This window comes from Columba livia, chromosome 9 (genome assembly GCF_036013475.1).
Source record: "Columba livia isolate bColLiv1 breed racing homer chromosome 9, bColLiv1.pat.W.v2, whole genome shotgun sequence".
Classification (NCBI taxonomy): Eukaryota; Metazoa; Chordata; class Aves; order Columbiformes; family Columbidae; genus Columba; species Columba livia.
The window spans coordinates 22,983,118-22,999,717 of record NC_088610.1 but is presented as its reverse complement, the minus strand read 5'-3'; the positions used below and the strand labels follow the sequence as shown (position 1 = coordinate 22,999,717).

Here is a 16,600-nt window from a genome sequence, read left to right as displayed (position 1 = left end):
ATCAAGGATAGCTGGACTCCAAGTAAGTACTTAAGTATTTAGCTGCAGTTACTGGATGACAGTTACTGTGATGACAGCTCTCTCAGCTGTGCCAGCAATAATCCAAGAACTCTCTACTGTGGGAAAGACTAAAGCCTCATAAGGAAAAGTTAGATTAGTCTTAAATACACGTTCGTGCTAACACACCTGTTCTCGAAGAGACCACGGCAGGAGGACTCTGTATCTCTCAAAGAACTCCTCAAAGGTGTAGCGAATGGGGTAGCCAGATTTCCTTATCTGAATGGTCTCCATCATCCCTGAATATCGCAGCTGTTTGATACACAGTTCCCGGTCGAACAACTGAAAGGAGGAGACTTAGCACTGAAGGAAGATACACACGCAGCATTCCTTAGAATATACCTATTAACCTCCAGCCTCAGAGTGCCTGCAAAATGGCCCACTATGCTTGTTTTAATTGCACTTATTTCCTTAGTGCCCTAAATTAATTTGTTACAGGCGTAAACAAGTCACCCCAAAGGGTTTTCAAATTTGTGTTTATCAGCAGTGGAAACAGTCCATTAACTGCGGTCTGGTTTTAGCAACTGTTTTCAATTCCAGAACTGCAATTTCAGATGAACAATAAATAGTTCTTATCATTTTGCAGGTGCAAAACTACAGTAGCAACTTAGGCCCTTTGGGCATGGCTGTGCAAAGCATAGCATGAGTGATGCTAATTTCTTGTAATGCACATTAAAAGTAAGCTGACTAAGCCACATACAGTACTTTAAAATTATTAAGTCACTTGATCAACACTATACAAGGTTTTAATTTAGAACTGGGTCATGATCTCCTGAATTTCAGCCAAGCCTCTTAATGACAAACTCGCTCCTATTCTCCTGTAGTATCAAATTAAGCCACATCACCCCTCTCATACACCAACAGTTTCCCAGTTCTCTCTCAGGTTATTTCACAGTGTATGATCATTGTCTGATCTTAATGTTTGTCGTTTGTCCCCCTGTTGAGGGGCTAGAAACTCACCAATTTTTGTCTTTACAGGAAAGGCTTTTCCAACGATTTTTGGTAATACACCTACATACTTTTATGCCATCTATCAGTCTATGATGCTTTTAGAGATGTTTTTGTAAATTAACAATGCTATATACTACACCTCTTTTTATTTCAGCAATAGACTGTGCTCTAGCTCTCCTGGGCTGAAGTACAGATATAAAACACTACACAGCAACTGACAGCTTTTTGTCATTAAAAAGTTTACTGAAGACAAGACCTCATGTTGTTGAAACATTACCAGTGGTTTCTTGTAGTCATTTGGCTTGATGCAGCGGATGAAGTATGGCTGGCACTGCTCAAGGATTTTCATCAGTTTTTCCAGGGATTGCTTGAACTGTCCTCCCAGAGTAGAGAGCCGTTTGGTGGTATCCAAGCCCTGGGAAGAGTAAGCACATGCTGACTGCTGCATCATTCACTGTCAGAGGGCCAATTGATTAACCTTTGTATTTTTGTACAACATAACACAACTGCCAGGAAAAAAAAATTGCATGGGAGCTAAACTGGCCAACTGCATCTTATTAATTTGGGGTTATTCTTGCGAAGAAACCACACCGAGCTCTTTCACCTACTTGGGCGCCAAGTTCTACCAGTGGGAGTGGCTGTGGAAGAAGAAATTCCACCCACAGGAGCCCACACAAGCCTGTCTCTGCCAACCAAGGCTGTGTTTAGCGTAAGACCTGGTGCCAAGAGATTATTTATGGGTGTGTGCCTGAGAGCTTGGTGAGAACAGCAGCCCCCAAAGCAATAGAAACCTCCAGGCCAGAGGTTCTGCTGCTATCGCACAGCTAACCAAGAATGCCACAGATCCCGAACAGCTTGTTCCTTAGTGATCAGGATGACTGATCACCTTACAGTGAAAAGGCAAACTTTTATTAGAGGATAAGGTAAGATCTACTGTGTTTATGGCTGCATATAAAGTGCTTTATGTCTCACTGCTCCTGTGTCGAATCTTGCTCCCAGTTGCAATAGTGTAACTCCAGAGGGATTGCACTTGGCCACAGTTAGCTCCAGACTTCCTCAGCTTCTCTGACAGCAAGTTCCACCCATGTCTTTTTCACACAGATCATCACAATAGGTCTGAGCTTGTACCTCCTGGGATGTTTTAAGGGCACATTAAATTGTAGTGACAGCAGTGGAGATTCCAAGTAAAAAAAGACTCCACTGGCCTTTGACATACAGGCATGGAGCTAATCATTGCAGCACAATATAGCTACATACAAAGTTTGTTTGGGGTCTTTTTGTGGGTTGTGGTTTGTTTGGGTGTTTTGTTTTTCCCAAATATTTTAAAGTCCAGTGGTTCCCCTCACTTTCATGGTTTTTATGGTACCTTCTTCTCCTGGTTCTTAGGTTTAAAGTGCCTTTTTTAGCACTCAAGTTGCCTCCTTCTGCTTTAGCTACAGGGCAATGCTGCCCTCCAGCGATCACACACACACACGCCTTTGGAAAACTGTTCTGGGAATGTCTCATGGCAGCTCTGATGCATCTTAGGGCTAGCAAGCATCTGCTCAAAATAAGATCATAACAGCATGTCTAAGTGTATGAGAGTTAAAAGCAATTTGCACTTCCAGATCTTAGAGGCCTTTCTGCTCTACCAGTAAATCAATGGGACAACCACAGGATCTCACACATGTAACACTATTAAAGTTGCTTTTTTTTATTGAGATAGCGGTGATTTTTCTGCCCTAGTGTGTCAGAAGAGCAACTCTGAAAGCTTAGGACAGCAAAGTTTTTCTAGCACTTCATTCACTATATTTTTCTGTACCCTGCTTCTTAGGCTTACTGACAGTGGCCCAATGTATTTGAAATTAATACGGGTATTTCAGCTAACTTCTGTGCATTTTGAAATGGGCAGTACCTCACATTTAGATCTCCTTTCTTGACATGCTGCTGTACTTTCTCAACATAAGGAAAGGTTTTTTCTCAGTAACACAACCTTATTTATAGAGACAAAACTCACTAGGGCATTAGAGCGGTGTAGATAGACCTGATATTTGATCTGGAGGTATTCATAGCATTTAAGAGAAGCTAAGCCAGTTGTCTGTTGCTGTTTGTACCAACTGTGACATTCTTCTCCCCCAGGATGTTTACCTGTCCATGGCCTGATGTTCTGGACAGCAGAAAGCCACATTGGGATAAAGACTGAGGAAGAAAGGACAGGATCAGAAAATGATGCCAGGAGAATAGACAGATAACAGGTAAGATAGCAAGCTGACTGTTTGTTCTGTACCTTGACGGGAAAATTCAAAGATACAAACATTAAAAGCAAAAATACCTTTACACAGTGATGACGCTGCATAGTTAAATGCTCAGAAAGCTGCAGCAGGGTAGAGAACTTGAACTCTGCCCCATGCTGTTTCCAGCCTGCTGCGCTTTACAGCTTTGTTTTCACTACGTGCAGGACAAGGCTCCCCACACCCCTGTGCACAGATGACTACACAGGTGTCCTGGGATACAGGGCTGACACTGCACTTGTTTACTGTATGAACACCAGACCCTGGCTTTTCTTGCAGACTACTCTGCAGAAATTAGTTGAATGAAAGGGATAGGGATTTGCAAAAGAAAGAGGAAGTCAAGAACAGCCAGAACCTTATGGAAGGGAGGAGAAATGACTTGTTTCTGCAACTCTGTGTCAGTAAGCCAACCTTGTAGGCCTGGTCAGCTCCAAGATGCCGGATGGTCCCACGTCCCAGAGTAGGTGGGGTTGTTTCCACCTGGAAAATCTCTTTCAGGAATTTGTTTTTGGAGGAATGAACCACTTGCATGACATTAGCACTCAGTGTGTCCCGATTTTTTTCCAGGAAATCTATAGGATGGAAACAAAATGAGCTTGTCATCTCTGTGGCCTGCTGGCTCTGGTGCCACTCTGTCTAGGTAAAATCCACTTAATTTACAGTAACTTGCAGATTAGTTTACTGTAATCCTCCTGACCTCCTGATCTGACTGCAGATCAATACTACCCTGCAGTGCCACAAATCCAGGGCAGGTCATGCCCTTCTCTTCACCCTCCATACCAAGCAGAGATAGGCTCACCTTTTGATTCATAAAAGACAACCCCAGCAAAATGGTTGATGCCAAACTTGGTGTCATGAACGCTCCTAGGTGGGATGTAGATGTTACTTTTGCCATGGAGGGAGTTGATTTTGACAAGCATGGTGGCATCTGTGCCCTAGAAACAAATACAGGCAAAAAAGGACAGTTAAGCAGATTCCCTACAGCACTGGCCTATGCTTAGCAAACAAATGAAAGTGATGCTCAGAAATAGCGAAGGCTCAAATTCTGCATGCGTATGATCCTCTCACATTGTTACCTGAGGACTACAGATGAGTTGAGGTAGGGGCTTGTTTTCTGCATACGCCCACATTGCCATCTGACTCGTGCACCAGCAGTCCTGCTTAGTCCCACCATGCTCTGGAGACTATGAAAATGCTCTGCAGGGATGTCTGAGATCAGATGCTACTTTCATCTCTGCACTCCTGTTTGAGATCCCTGGCCTTTGCAGAACAATATTTCCTCACGCCGGTGACATTGCTCAACCAGATCTGCCATCCAGGAGAAGAAAGAGCAGGCTGCAGCACAGCCCAGCAGCATAACTATCCTCAAACAATATGTGAATGCAATGATTTCCTAAGAAGCTCTTGTAAAGTGATCTGGATTCTTTCCTTCTCTGTCTGGAACAGCTGTAGGAGTTTCAACAGTGAGGTACCAGGAAGAGAACACTCCAGCAGAGTGAAGCATTTGTATAGTGAGCTGACTTAAAAGGAGCATCTATAGAGAGAAGATGTTGCCTCTCATAATGTATCTGAAAGCCACCTTTGCACTTTTCTGTGTGTAAAGCCAAGCATTACTTGTGAGCTGTGTGCACAGCCAGGCATTACAAGTGAAACTAAAGATTTACCTTTGGGAACTTGCTCTCTTCATCAATGAGGGAGATGATATTCATAGGCTTGAGTGCGATGACTTCCAGTGCCTGGTGGTTATCAGTGAAGTCAATGTTCCTCCAGGTAATGTTCTCTGCAAGGTATTCTTCTTGCTCCAGCTTGAAGACGTGGTGCACGAAGAACTGCTGAAGGTGCTCGTTGGCAATGTTAATGCAGAGCTGCTCAAAGCTGGAGAGGGACAAAGTGGGAACCTGTGGTCAGCCCTGAGCCTTGGCCAGTCCTGCACTGCTCTATGGTATTTGTCTATTCTCCGTATTAAATACATATCCAGATATGCTACTGCAATATTCTACAGTGTTAATGAGCAACACACCGCATGTTGCCAGTCTTAGCAACATAAGGGATGCTGCTTCTGTTAAGATGAAGATAAGCAGAAATGAGCCAACTGATGGTTTAGTGTTGCTGAGTAAGCAAGCAAAGTGCTTCTTTGTGTTTCAAGAAACTCTAGAGACAAAAGGGAACATGTAACTGTGAAAATAGCTTGACTGTATGAGTGTGTGAGGCGTTTTTATTTGCACTGGCACTAACATTTCTTTTGTTAGTCGTTAATGCTGCATCTGAGTTTCATTACCTGGTAATTGCTGTGGCATGCTGTGTGTGCCCTTGGAGAGCTCAGCACAGTGAGGCCCCATGTGGATTGCAGCCTTTGGGAATAGCATAAAATAATAGGAGAGAACACGAAAGAGAGAAGATGGGCTGAACAGGTCCTAAAACAGTTCCAAAAGTTAGTGAGGAACATTATCTTGTTGGAAAGCAAGCAAGATGCCTCAGCTGAAATGGATTGGAAAAGGCTGCAGAATACATGCTGATGGTTTGTGGAATATTGATGATATAGTACCATATAACTGAGAAAGTAGCTGCCCCTGCAGAGAAGGACAAACAGAAATGGTGCTTTGGGACTGAACCTGCCAGTAGGAGAGGCAGCAGTGAGACAATGGTGTACTGACCAAGTATTTTGCTGACCTGTCCTTTAGAGTAGAGAAATGAAGTAGCCCCCAAAAAAGAGACGGGACAACACTGAGCAAGATGGATGTATGGGCTGAAATGGGAAACGCAACACAACCTCCTTTGTGCTATATGCAAAAAAGTGTTCCAACAGACAATGTAAAAATGCTACAGAACAAGAAGTTTTGATACAGAGACATGGGGACACACTACTGCCTCACACAGTGGCTGCCTGCTCATCGCAGCTTCATAGCCATCTCCTCTGAGAAAATCCCTGAGGTTTTGAAATAGATTTGTGCAATGGCTGCACCAGAAGGAAGGCTGGGGGAGGAGGTGGAAATATGACCAAGACTGAAGAAAAATGAAATCTGTGCATGATTATCATTGGGAAAATCCAGTGATGGAAATTTCACTGCTTCTCTGATACTCAGGATGATAATGAAAGAGCATGTGTCTTTTTTTTAATTCTTTCCCTTTGTATCAGCTGCTTTTCAGCTTCCCAATGGAAATTAATCTAGAACCTCCTACCTGTTGTTGCTGAAGTTTTCAAACCCAAAGATGTCCAAGAGTCCAATGGACTGACGCCTGTCTTTAGGCTTCTGAGAAGTTGGGTTGAAAATGGCTGAGTTGATCTTGTTCACTATCCACAGGAAAATCCGTCCATATATACCCTGAGAAAAAAATTAAAGAGGAACTAGAGCCCATCATTACAGTCTTTGGACACGGCTTATTGCTTGTTATCATGCTGCTACAGTGCTGTCAAACTATGCCTGAGAAATATAAGGAACTGGAGCCCTCTGGGTGAACATTTGCCACAGAAAAGGCTCCTCAACCAGGAAGACAGTCAGCTCTGAAAGCATCCCCAGGCTTTACTCAGAGAAAACATAAGCAGTGGTACCTTCACAAAGGCATCCCTGCCATCTGCGGCTTGAATTATGTTCAGAGGCCTGGACACACTTTCTCCTCGGACAATGATGGAGAGGTTTGTGAGGCTATTCCGGAGCTCACTGGAATCCACCTAGAGAAACAGTCACAGCAACCTGATCAATTCCAGGTAGGTGAAGAAGATCCAGCAAATAAAGCCTGTCTCAGGAAGAGACAAACTGCCTGACCAGCAGCATTCACTGGTGGCTTGATGCCCCAGTTAGAGATCTCCTAGTTCAGAGAGACATCTGCAACAGCATCACTTAAGTGTCAGCAGGAATACGGGGACGTGCCCACTGTATGTGTATCCATACATGAACACTCTACAGAGATGTGCTTTGTCAGTGTGCTCGAGGAGCAAGGGCAAAGGAGAGGACTAGTGGGAGAAGACGAGAGTCCATTACCTCAAGCAATTTGGTTGCGATTGAAAAGTGCGGTGAGTCCATCACATCGGAGCAGTCCAAGTTGTCATATACAGCCGCTACAATGAGGAAACATCAGTCTCAGGGTGAATAATTCCTGCTACAGCAGGAGGGGGCTGTGCTGTCCTTGCAGCTGTATTTCTGTAACCCTGTAGCTCTGGGACTGTGGCAAGGCTGTAAGCTCCCTGCGAAGCTCCCGGGTTTGATGATTTTACTAAGGAAGGTTGTGACTTTACCCAGGGATCCTGGGATGTACATGGACCTCACAGTGCCAGAACATCAGTATAAAAATAGCAGTAAAGCTGACAAGTTTATTTATTTTAAATAATAACTCTTGGCGATCTGGGGAAATGGTGTCTGACTTCAGAAAATGTGTTTCTGAAAACATTTATTTACATGTATCTGGCTTGCGGGCAATCTAGACAAGGAAAGGGAATAAGGGGAATCCCTCATTTTAGCAGCCAGCATTACTCCAAAGAATCCAGCTGGCATCACAATATGACAAAGGGACCAGGAGTCCTTTTCTAAACTGTGAGAGCTTCTGGCATCCCGCTGGTGGTGTCCTGACTGTGCTTATGCCATTCCAGAGCTGCACATACGCAGGTGAGTGTTCACCGGGCCCAGCAAGGAGCATGACTGCTGTCATCTCCACAGTGAACAACACCCAACTGCTTCTGTGTCCTCTGGGCTGTGCAGTACAACTACCGGCAAATACAACATGGAATTATATTGTCTTTTGTTTCAGTTTGTGTGATAAGGGCCTATTTATAACCATGGGAACCTGACAGCATGACAAAATAATAAGAAAAGCATTTTTCAAAACACTCGGCAGTGGAGTCACAAATCAGAATTCCATAGTGCTTCTCTGCCTGCCCTTCCATCCCTGTCCACCCAGAGCAGCACAACCTGATCTGTGCAGATGGAAGCAGGCAGTACATTTACTGTTGAGTCTGAGGAAAGACCAAGCACAGACAGCGCTGAGTTTACCTTCGAACTCTACATTCCCCAGGTGCAGGATCGCAGCCAGCATCTTGCTGATGTCCCAGTGCTCAGAATCTGAGAACATGAGGATCTTCATAGCTGAGCGGATGTGGGCATAATCCTTCGCGTCATTCCGGCTGTCACAGGACGTGCAGTTGCCCTGCAAGGCACCACATCTACAGGTAAGGAAAGTCCTCCTGGTACCCACATGAGGAACAAAGGACCTGCAGGCTGTCAAACCCTTGTACACAGTTCTATTCTCTATGCTTTTCCACTGGTTGTTTCTTCCCTCATTTTTACTCTCAAGGAGAATGTATTAGCAGAGGGGTAAACAAAGCATTTCTCCAGGGCTAGACTGAATACTGGAGAGGCCAAAAAAAGGCTGAGAGGGAAGGCTGCTCAGGAGCATAGAAGGACAGGAACTTTGACAGGACTATCTACACATACAAGGCTGTGCATGTTTCTTGGGTTTCTTATCTCTACTTTGACAATGGACAATTAAGAGTCCTAATCCCAAACCAAAGCAAGTAGGATTGGATCAGTACTGGAAGGCAGATGTCAAAGTCAGAGTACTAGGATCTAGTGGAAGACAGGTGGAAGGATCCAAGGCAGCATCTGAAGAACCTTCAACAAAGCCTGCACAGTGGGTCCTGGAATGCTCCTTCTGATAGAAACTATTTTCAGCCCCAATGGAGACGGGAAAATGGCTTTTTCATCCCTGCTATTAGCAAGAATGTAGTGTGATCATTACAAAAGTGAAGTATTGCTAGACATTTCAGTTTACAGCATGTAAACATGCCAGCTTGTGCCAAGAACTGACCTGAACAAAGCCATGGATATGTTCTCCTTTAATCTAATCCTCCTATCTCTGTATTATACTGCCCTTCTGCTGACCCAGGGAGCTTCAGACCTTTTTATGGAATGGCCAGTGTGTGAAATGCACTCATCAGCTCTTGCTGCAGGATCACAGCTATTTTGAAAACATTACATTTGAAACAATCTCCAGCAACTTTAATGGTTTCGCTTTTGAGACCTGAAACAGTTTTATAGGCTTGCTTTAATTTCCTCTGAAACTAGATGCCCAGCTCCCATTACCTCCAGCAGAGACAGGACTTAGCCCCGTTTTTTTCCATGGCTGTATAACAGCCCAAATCAAACCAGCTGACATATTTAATATGAGGTATTCTCACAGGCTAAAGAATAGGATTTTCATGATAGCTTTCATGCCCTAAACCAGCCAATTAGCTCTTTTCAAAAATCTCACTTATGAATGTCGCACTCCTGCTGCTATGGCACCAGAAACCCTGACAGGGACATGAACATCAGCTGTTGGAAGTCAGATTGATTGGCAGCTTCCTGTATTATGTATGTAAGATTTATCAGATATAAGGACTAGGATTCTTGGCACTGTTTCTGCTTATTCATTTTCCCCTAAGGTACATATATCTGATTAGTATTCCCCTTGGCATGAGATCCCTTGCATTCACCTGAAATCTGAGTGCCTGTGAAAGTGGGGAATATTTCACACCTGCTTTAAGGTGCCCTTTATATTTCTGAAGTGTGACTTTGATAGAAAGCTTTGAACTGACACGAGCTGCCTCCCACCGGTGGACGTTACGGTAAGTCTCTGAGGCTCACAGCACTTTTGGTGTTACTGCTCCTGGTACTCTAAGGAGAGGACTGTTCATATTTGGTAACTACCCATCTGCAGCTCCTGTTGATTGTAATTGCTCACTGAGAGAAGCAAATGGCAGAGGAATAAGGGAGAAGAAAGCAGAGACTGTTACCATAGTGAGATAAGTGTACTCCGAAGCAGTACCCAGATTCAGCATTTTTTTCTGCTCTGTGTTCATCCCCATCAGCATGCAGTAGAAGATGTGATAGTTCCTCTCCTCTGGAGCCTAAAAGAAAGAAGCAGGCCGATGAACAACCTTGTCAGCACAGGCTTGTGACACGGGATCAGGCAGCACAGACATCTGCCAGTGCCCTCACCTGCCGGCAAACCCGGGACTTCTCCAGGAGAAACTGTTCTATTCGTGCTCCTTCTATCACACCGTTGTGGTTGAAGTGGATATCGATGTATTTCCCAAAGCGGCTTGAATTGTCATTTCGAATTGTCTTGGCATTTCCAAAAGCTGATGGGCAAGGGACAGAGATAGTATCTGGATTATTGCAGTTAATGAACATCAAGTCTATTTTTTATGCCCTTCTTTTTTGCTGCTGGTATTTTGAGTGTTGTGTTCCAAATAACAGTGCTGCCAAGCACTGAAGAATGTCTGGTCTCAGGCTGGCTCTCATAGAGAGAGGCAGACATACTGTGCATCCAGAGATCTGGGTCCTAAAACACATATTCGAGTGATCCCAATGCAGTCTGTGCCTGCCCAGCCAAGAGAACTGGGCAAATCTGAAGACCTCCAGAAGGATTTACTGGGAACACACTTAATCCTCTCTCTCTCTCTATACAGAAAGATGGCCAGTCACTTTGCCACTGTCAAGTGCAAATGCTAAACCAGGGGTCTGTACCTTGGGCTCTGCATTCCGAAGGACTCTGGCGCTCCGAGCAATTCCAGGTTACACACAACAGTGGCACCTCTGACAGCATAGGAGCTGCTGTGGACTTCATGGGGACATGGTAGAAAAGCATAAAGAACTTCTATCCTGCTTCACCAGTGTTTTAGGGTTTTTAGCAGTTATACAAATACAATGGTTCAAAGACCTGTTTCTGAATTTTTTTATCCTGATACAAAAGTCCTGAGATAAAGGTGGTAGATCAGGCATGTTTCCTAAATAACCCACCTTCCAGAATGGGGTTGGCCTCTAGGATTTGCTGCTCTATCCAGGAATGCTGGCCACTGATAGCTGCCAAAAACTGTAGTATTAGCTTCGTGCTTTCAGTCTTCCCAGCTCCAGACTCTCCGCTGCAGTAAGAAACAAGATCATTACGGGTTTCCTTTCTCCTTTTTTGACTAGGGTGGCAAAATGGCAAACCAAGTTAAAAAAAAAAAAAAGAAATGCCACTATCTTGACTATATTTACCCCGTGAATGGCAGATCAGACTGTCTTTCATGGAAGGCTGGAGAATTTTAGTCTTTCATCATCTTATCTGCTACAATTTAAGCGTTTTTTTACAATTTAGGCTGAGGACTAAATTCTCCCACTGATCAAAACCAAGCAAATCCATGGGAGGCATTCTGTACCAGTGCAAATTAAATGACTGCTAGCTTTTCTTTTTTAAAGCATTACCAGATTTTCAGTGCTAGTTTTAGCATGATCAACAGAGTTGCCTCAGCTATAATCAGGTATTATTGCAATGAGACTACAAATATAATCACTCCTTCATGTTGTCTCTGGTGTTAACTGTGCTGCTTTTCCATTTGGAAGGTCTCCTGCATCCATAAAGGTGCCCCAAAAACATGCCAGACTTGATTTCTGTCACTCATCCTCTCTGAGTTCAGTCACCTGATCACACAGCACTGGTCTCTCTTATTCCTCTTCATATTGAAATAGCAGTTGTCTGCAATGGCGAAGACGTGAGGTGGCAGCTCTCCGATCCTCTTGTTGGAGTACAGTCTGATCTGATCGACTGTGTAGAGGGGCAGCAGCTGGTACGGATTCACTGCTACCAGGATCGATCCCGTGTAAGTCTGGAAAACAGTTACGAGTGTTACCTCTAGCAGCAAACCTGCAAGCAAGAATATGACCAAAGCCACTTGCAGAATAAATACAAACAGAGGCAGGAGGGAAGCCTGGGAGATGCACAGCAGCATTGAATGTCCCAGGATATGGTGGTTTTTGTGAAAGTGTGAACGCCAGCTGTAATCTCCTGGCCGAATCACAGCTCAGTTCACTGCATCAGGCTAAAGTACAGGAACGTCCAACTTGACCTGGCATTTTTGTGTGTTTTGTAGTGGTAACAAGCTGCTTTTGTGTTCTAGTGCAGATGTGGCTGAACTTTGCTAATGGGCGAAGTTACGGTCATTATTTATACAGGCATTTGGAAGCATTTGTAAACAACAGCACCATTGAAATGAAGGAGGCTGTTGAATGCTGTGGAAATGCAAGGTAATAATATTGTTCGGGAACTTGTATATAAGACAACTGCAGACTGCTTGAGTCTAATGTAACTGGTCTATACGGACATGTTGGTAGTTACAACTGCAGCGTCTATAAATTCAGTCCTTGCTTACGCTGAACATCACCACATCTGTGTTGCAGGAGGCAACTCCCCTCCTATGAAGGCAGCAGTGTATATAACATGAGAAGCAAAGCATGCAAAATCCTGAATATTATTATCATATTACAAACTGGGAACTAAGGAATTAAGAAACTAAACATGCAAAGTTGCTCAAAGTCACAGATAAAACCTGTAATGGACAAGAAAGGAAACCAGGTGTTCTAAATATCCAGATTTATTCTTTATCTTTTTTATAATCTCAAAATCAAGTAACCATTGGCTTGGACTGGAGGACAATCCAAGTGATATCACTGTGTTCTACTTAGACAAATCCTGTGTCACAGCTGCAGGTAACAGCAGGACTAAGGTGTAATGCGGGCTGGATTCAGCTGTAAGTCACTGGTAGAAATGATGAGTCTAGGAGAAAGTAAGCAGGGTAATAGCTATGCATGTCACTGTGTTATCAGAGACTGCTATTAACTCCCTTCTTCATAGCTGAAGTACTCAAATGAAAGAGGACAAAACCTATGATGTGTCCCCTTGGCACCCTCAAGGTAACTCTGCCAAATATGCAGCACAGGTTGTTCCTGAAAGTAACTGTGCCTGGTGACCTTGGCACTCACATAGATTTTGTGCTCCTGATGGCGGATGAGGAGATTGTGCACCATGCCTGCTTCATGGAGATCCCCGAGGCGGATCATGTCTTCTACCCCCTGGGCAGAGGAGGGATGCATCAGGCGCACCATGTGCATGTTCCGAGCTGTGATCCAGTGTTCCTGAAAAAGGCAAGGCAGCAGTTTTAACCTGTTATGCTGTTGCTCAGAGGCAAACAAAAGAGAGCCGTGTTAGACCAGAATGAGCTTTGGTATAATCCACACTCAAACCGGCAGATTCTAACAAACAGCTAGCTGAACTACAGAAAGTAACTATTTTGCTGGTTCCCCAGGGCTGGATTATTTAAAACACTGGATGAAGCCATTCAGGTGGGTTCTGGACATCACCAAGTTTAACATTGTTCAGAGCGCAGTTCTGCCAGGTCCTCACAGCTACAACATGTATGACATAGGGAGGAAACCCCAGCTCAAATGACTTCAGTGGGATTGTGATTTCACCTAAAGCTCCACCCAGTTTAGGGATTGAAGCCTGTCTTTTTCTTTTTCTTAACTATGTAGATATAATCTCTAGGTCAGGAAGCTCTAAATCTTCATATAGCTGGGACCTGGGGATACTAGTTCCCTGTACTATAGGTATAGGATACACCCTATACTAGCATTACTTTTATACCCTTTCTTTCAGTATAACTAGCTGCTATCAAAGTCTTTGGTCTGACCTAATACGGCCATTCTTTTGTACTGTTATGTTCATTTTTTACAGAAAGTTATAGAGTAGCCCACCTTGCCTTCATCATCCTCCAGCAAGATCCGTCCTGAGTCAGATTCCTTCACAACTGCCCCAATAGGGACATTAAATTCACTGTTTGATTGAGTTTCCAGCCACACATGATCACCCTGGGGAGAAAAAAGCTGCTGTCAAGTACAGAGCAAGCAAAAGTGCCTCTGCTGCCACTGGAGGAAGGTGTCAGCTATGCTGCCCTTTCCTAGGAATAAGCATCATCTTGGTGTCACCTGTGCTACCATCCTGGTTGTCCTCCCCAGCTCCAGGCACCCAGGAATAATTTGTCTTGCTCCAGACTCTACTACAGATTCAAACAGAAAGCTTTACCCTAATTGCCAGAATGAAAACTGAACAAAGCTGTAGGTCAGATATTCATGGGTCTGAACTGGCCTACACCTGCTGAGAAACCAGCTTTCTAGTGGACTGTGTTTTATACAACTTGTGTTACATACTGCAACATTAACTGTCAAAGCTTCAGGTTTTTTTACTGAAAAATTATTTATTTTCTTCTCAAAATACTTATGGACTTAGGTTTAAAACCAAACAACTGTAGTGTTAATATAAAGCATCTATAAATATTGCACAAGGTTTTGAAGAATGTTACAGGCTACCAGCGCTCATTTGCGTTGAATAAGACACCAGAGGTAACACGTGTAGTTTCAGTGCCACACCTTGTGACAGAGGTCACCAGCTCAGCCTGAGCACAGCCAGGCTTGGCAAGGCTCCTCTACATCTCGAGTCTAGATTGATATTATTTTATACCTTGTTTGATACTGGGTTATTGCTGCTTTCTTTTTGAGATGAGCCATGATGTTAACGTAATTTTCTCCCCTATGGGCCTTAGGTTAATCAGTAAATCACAGCAAAGGGTAGGACTTACCTTTCTGAAAACCACCATTATGTTTCAGATCACTGTATGTAACCTGCAGGGCCAAGAAGATCACAACATGAGGCCAGAAAAGGGCTCAGACTTTGATCAGGACAGACAGTGGGGTTTCCTTGACATGTTTCCTCGTAAAAAAAGTAACAGCAAAGAAGTCACTGTGCGTATTTTCATACTGAATAGTTTCCTCAAATGCTAGGCAAATTTATTGGCTGAACTTCAAGTCTGGCTGACAGATAAAAAGACCCCACAATGCAATGTAATTCGATGTACAATAGAGTTTCTTTTGGCTGGTCCATTGACCCAGCAGTTCAGAAACTGAGGTTTAGAGTTCACCTTCCTTGGCTGGAATGGGAGGGGTTGTACTGAAAGCATGAGCAGCAAAATAAGGGGCTACAATAAAATTAGGAGCTCACTGTCAACAACATAACAGTGAAAAGATTAGTGGCTAGAAATCTACACCAGTGCTTTGATTAAGGGGTGATGCTGTTTAGGCTGCGATCCTTGAACACCCAAGGAACCAGAGTCTTCAGGAGCTGCTTCTTGTCCCATAGGCTGATGCAGCTGGATTTGGGGAGTGATTCCAGTGCTGACTGTGATTTGCTGGCTTCCTTTCTTGTTACAGCAGGAAGGCCACTGTATGCCTGTTGTTGTGGTGGAAAATCACAGGCCAAGGCTCTTTGCAAAGTTCACTTTAAATGTTTCCAAAATTCCATATGCTTTTTTCCCACGTTGTCTCTTCCTACTAGTAGTAGTCCCTGCTCGTTAAGGCTGTTGAGTAACCTGAGATTCAGTACCTGCTGTGTGCAGCAGACATCAGTTATTAGCCCAGGTCTCCACATTCACAAATGTCTCACAGCTGTGTGACCCATTCCACTCCTTCCATTTCTCTCCCTCTCTCCGTTGTTCCAGCACACCCAGAGAAAAGGTTCATCTAAAGGTTGCTAATAAGTATTAAATCCTTGCAAGAAGCAAAATACTCTATAAAATGTTAACCTTGGGCAAAAAATACTTCTATTTTTACCCTTTTATGATCTATTATTGATGACGCCTTAACATTTTATCTCAAACAGATTTTACAACTCATGCTCAATGAGGACATTTTAAATAATCTGCATCCCTTCTGTGCATTCCTGCTTGACAGCAAACCAGTTGTAAACCATTTTACAAGAAGATGAATGGACACGATATAGGGACAGAAATTGATCTTTGGCAATTATTCCAGGCAAATTCACGATCTCTTGGAACATCCCCCATGAAGAGTTCCAGTGCATATTATGCTTGTCTAGGTTTTGGACAGATTCTCTGAGAAGTTTGAGCACAACAAGAAAACCAGAAATTAACTGAGTTGAGAGTTCCATTTTCTACCTGTGCTATACAGATAATCATCAAAATCCCAGTTTCCAGTACCATTAATATTAATGATTAATGACATGCTTCATCAATAATTTCACTGAAATCCTTTAGATTTCTATTGTGTGTAATGCCTTTAAAAGCTTATGCTTAAAATTTCTGATAACTATTTACAATTCTGTGTCATATGGATGGTATGTCTTTCTGAGAAGTGCCCAGATTTCATTACTTTTCTGATCGAACATTTAAATACTTTTATGATTTAGCTTCACTCTATGGTGGCCATATGCAAGTTTCTGATTTTTATAAATTTGCAACTAAATCATCAGAAAAGTGTTTCAAGTCACCACTTTATTTTTGGAAATTTATGCTCTTGAAAAATGAAGATTACCATTAAAAGACCTCAAGGTGAAGTTTGGGGATACCCCTGTTTTTTCCCTCTTGCTTTAATAAACTTCTGTGTTAGAAGAAAACCTTGCAGTGAGAGAATTAGGGATCATTTTATCACTTGATTTCCTATAGCTGCTCACTTTTTTTT

At 43.3% G+C, this 16,600-nt stretch overlaps 1 protein-coding gene across 1 annotated transcript in view; it reads right to left on the bottom strand.

The window, feature by feature from the left end:
- The window catches only part of MYO7B (myosin VIIB), a 48,374-nt gene that overhangs the window by 29,991 nt on the left and 1,783 nt on the right, over window positions 1-16,600 (bottom strand). The window contains exons 2-17 of the mRNA XM_065073126.1: window positions 14,707-14,749; window positions 13,826-13,939; window positions 13,055-13,207; window positions 11,717-11,901; window positions 11,054-11,175; window positions 10,250-10,392; window positions 10,045-10,158; window positions 8,264-8,417; window positions 7,259-7,335; window positions 6,829-6,948; window positions 6,459-6,601; window positions 4,943-5,153; window positions 4,078-4,213; window positions 3,690-3,850; window positions 1,286-1,423; window positions 187-339 (exon numbers count right to left, since the gene is read on the bottom strand). Of these exons, the coding sequence (XP_064929198.1) occupies window positions 187-339; window positions 1,286-1,423; window positions 3,690-3,850; window positions 4,078-4,213; window positions 4,943-5,153; window positions 6,459-6,601; window positions 6,829-6,948; window positions 7,259-7,335; window positions 8,264-8,417; window positions 10,045-10,158; window positions 10,250-10,392; window positions 11,054-11,175; window positions 11,717-11,901; window positions 13,055-13,207; window positions 13,826-13,939; window positions 14,707-14,724 (2,142 nt within the window). The 5' untranslated portion in view covers window positions 14,725-14,749. The remainder of the gene's footprint in view (window positions 1-186; window positions 340-1,285; window positions 1,424-3,689; window positions 3,851-4,077; window positions 4,214-4,942; window positions 5,154-6,458; window positions 6,602-6,828; window positions 6,949-7,258; window positions 7,336-8,263; window positions 8,418-10,044; window positions 10,159-10,249; window positions 10,393-11,053; window positions 11,176-11,716; window positions 11,902-13,054; window positions 13,208-13,825; window positions 13,940-14,706; window positions 14,750-16,600) is intronic.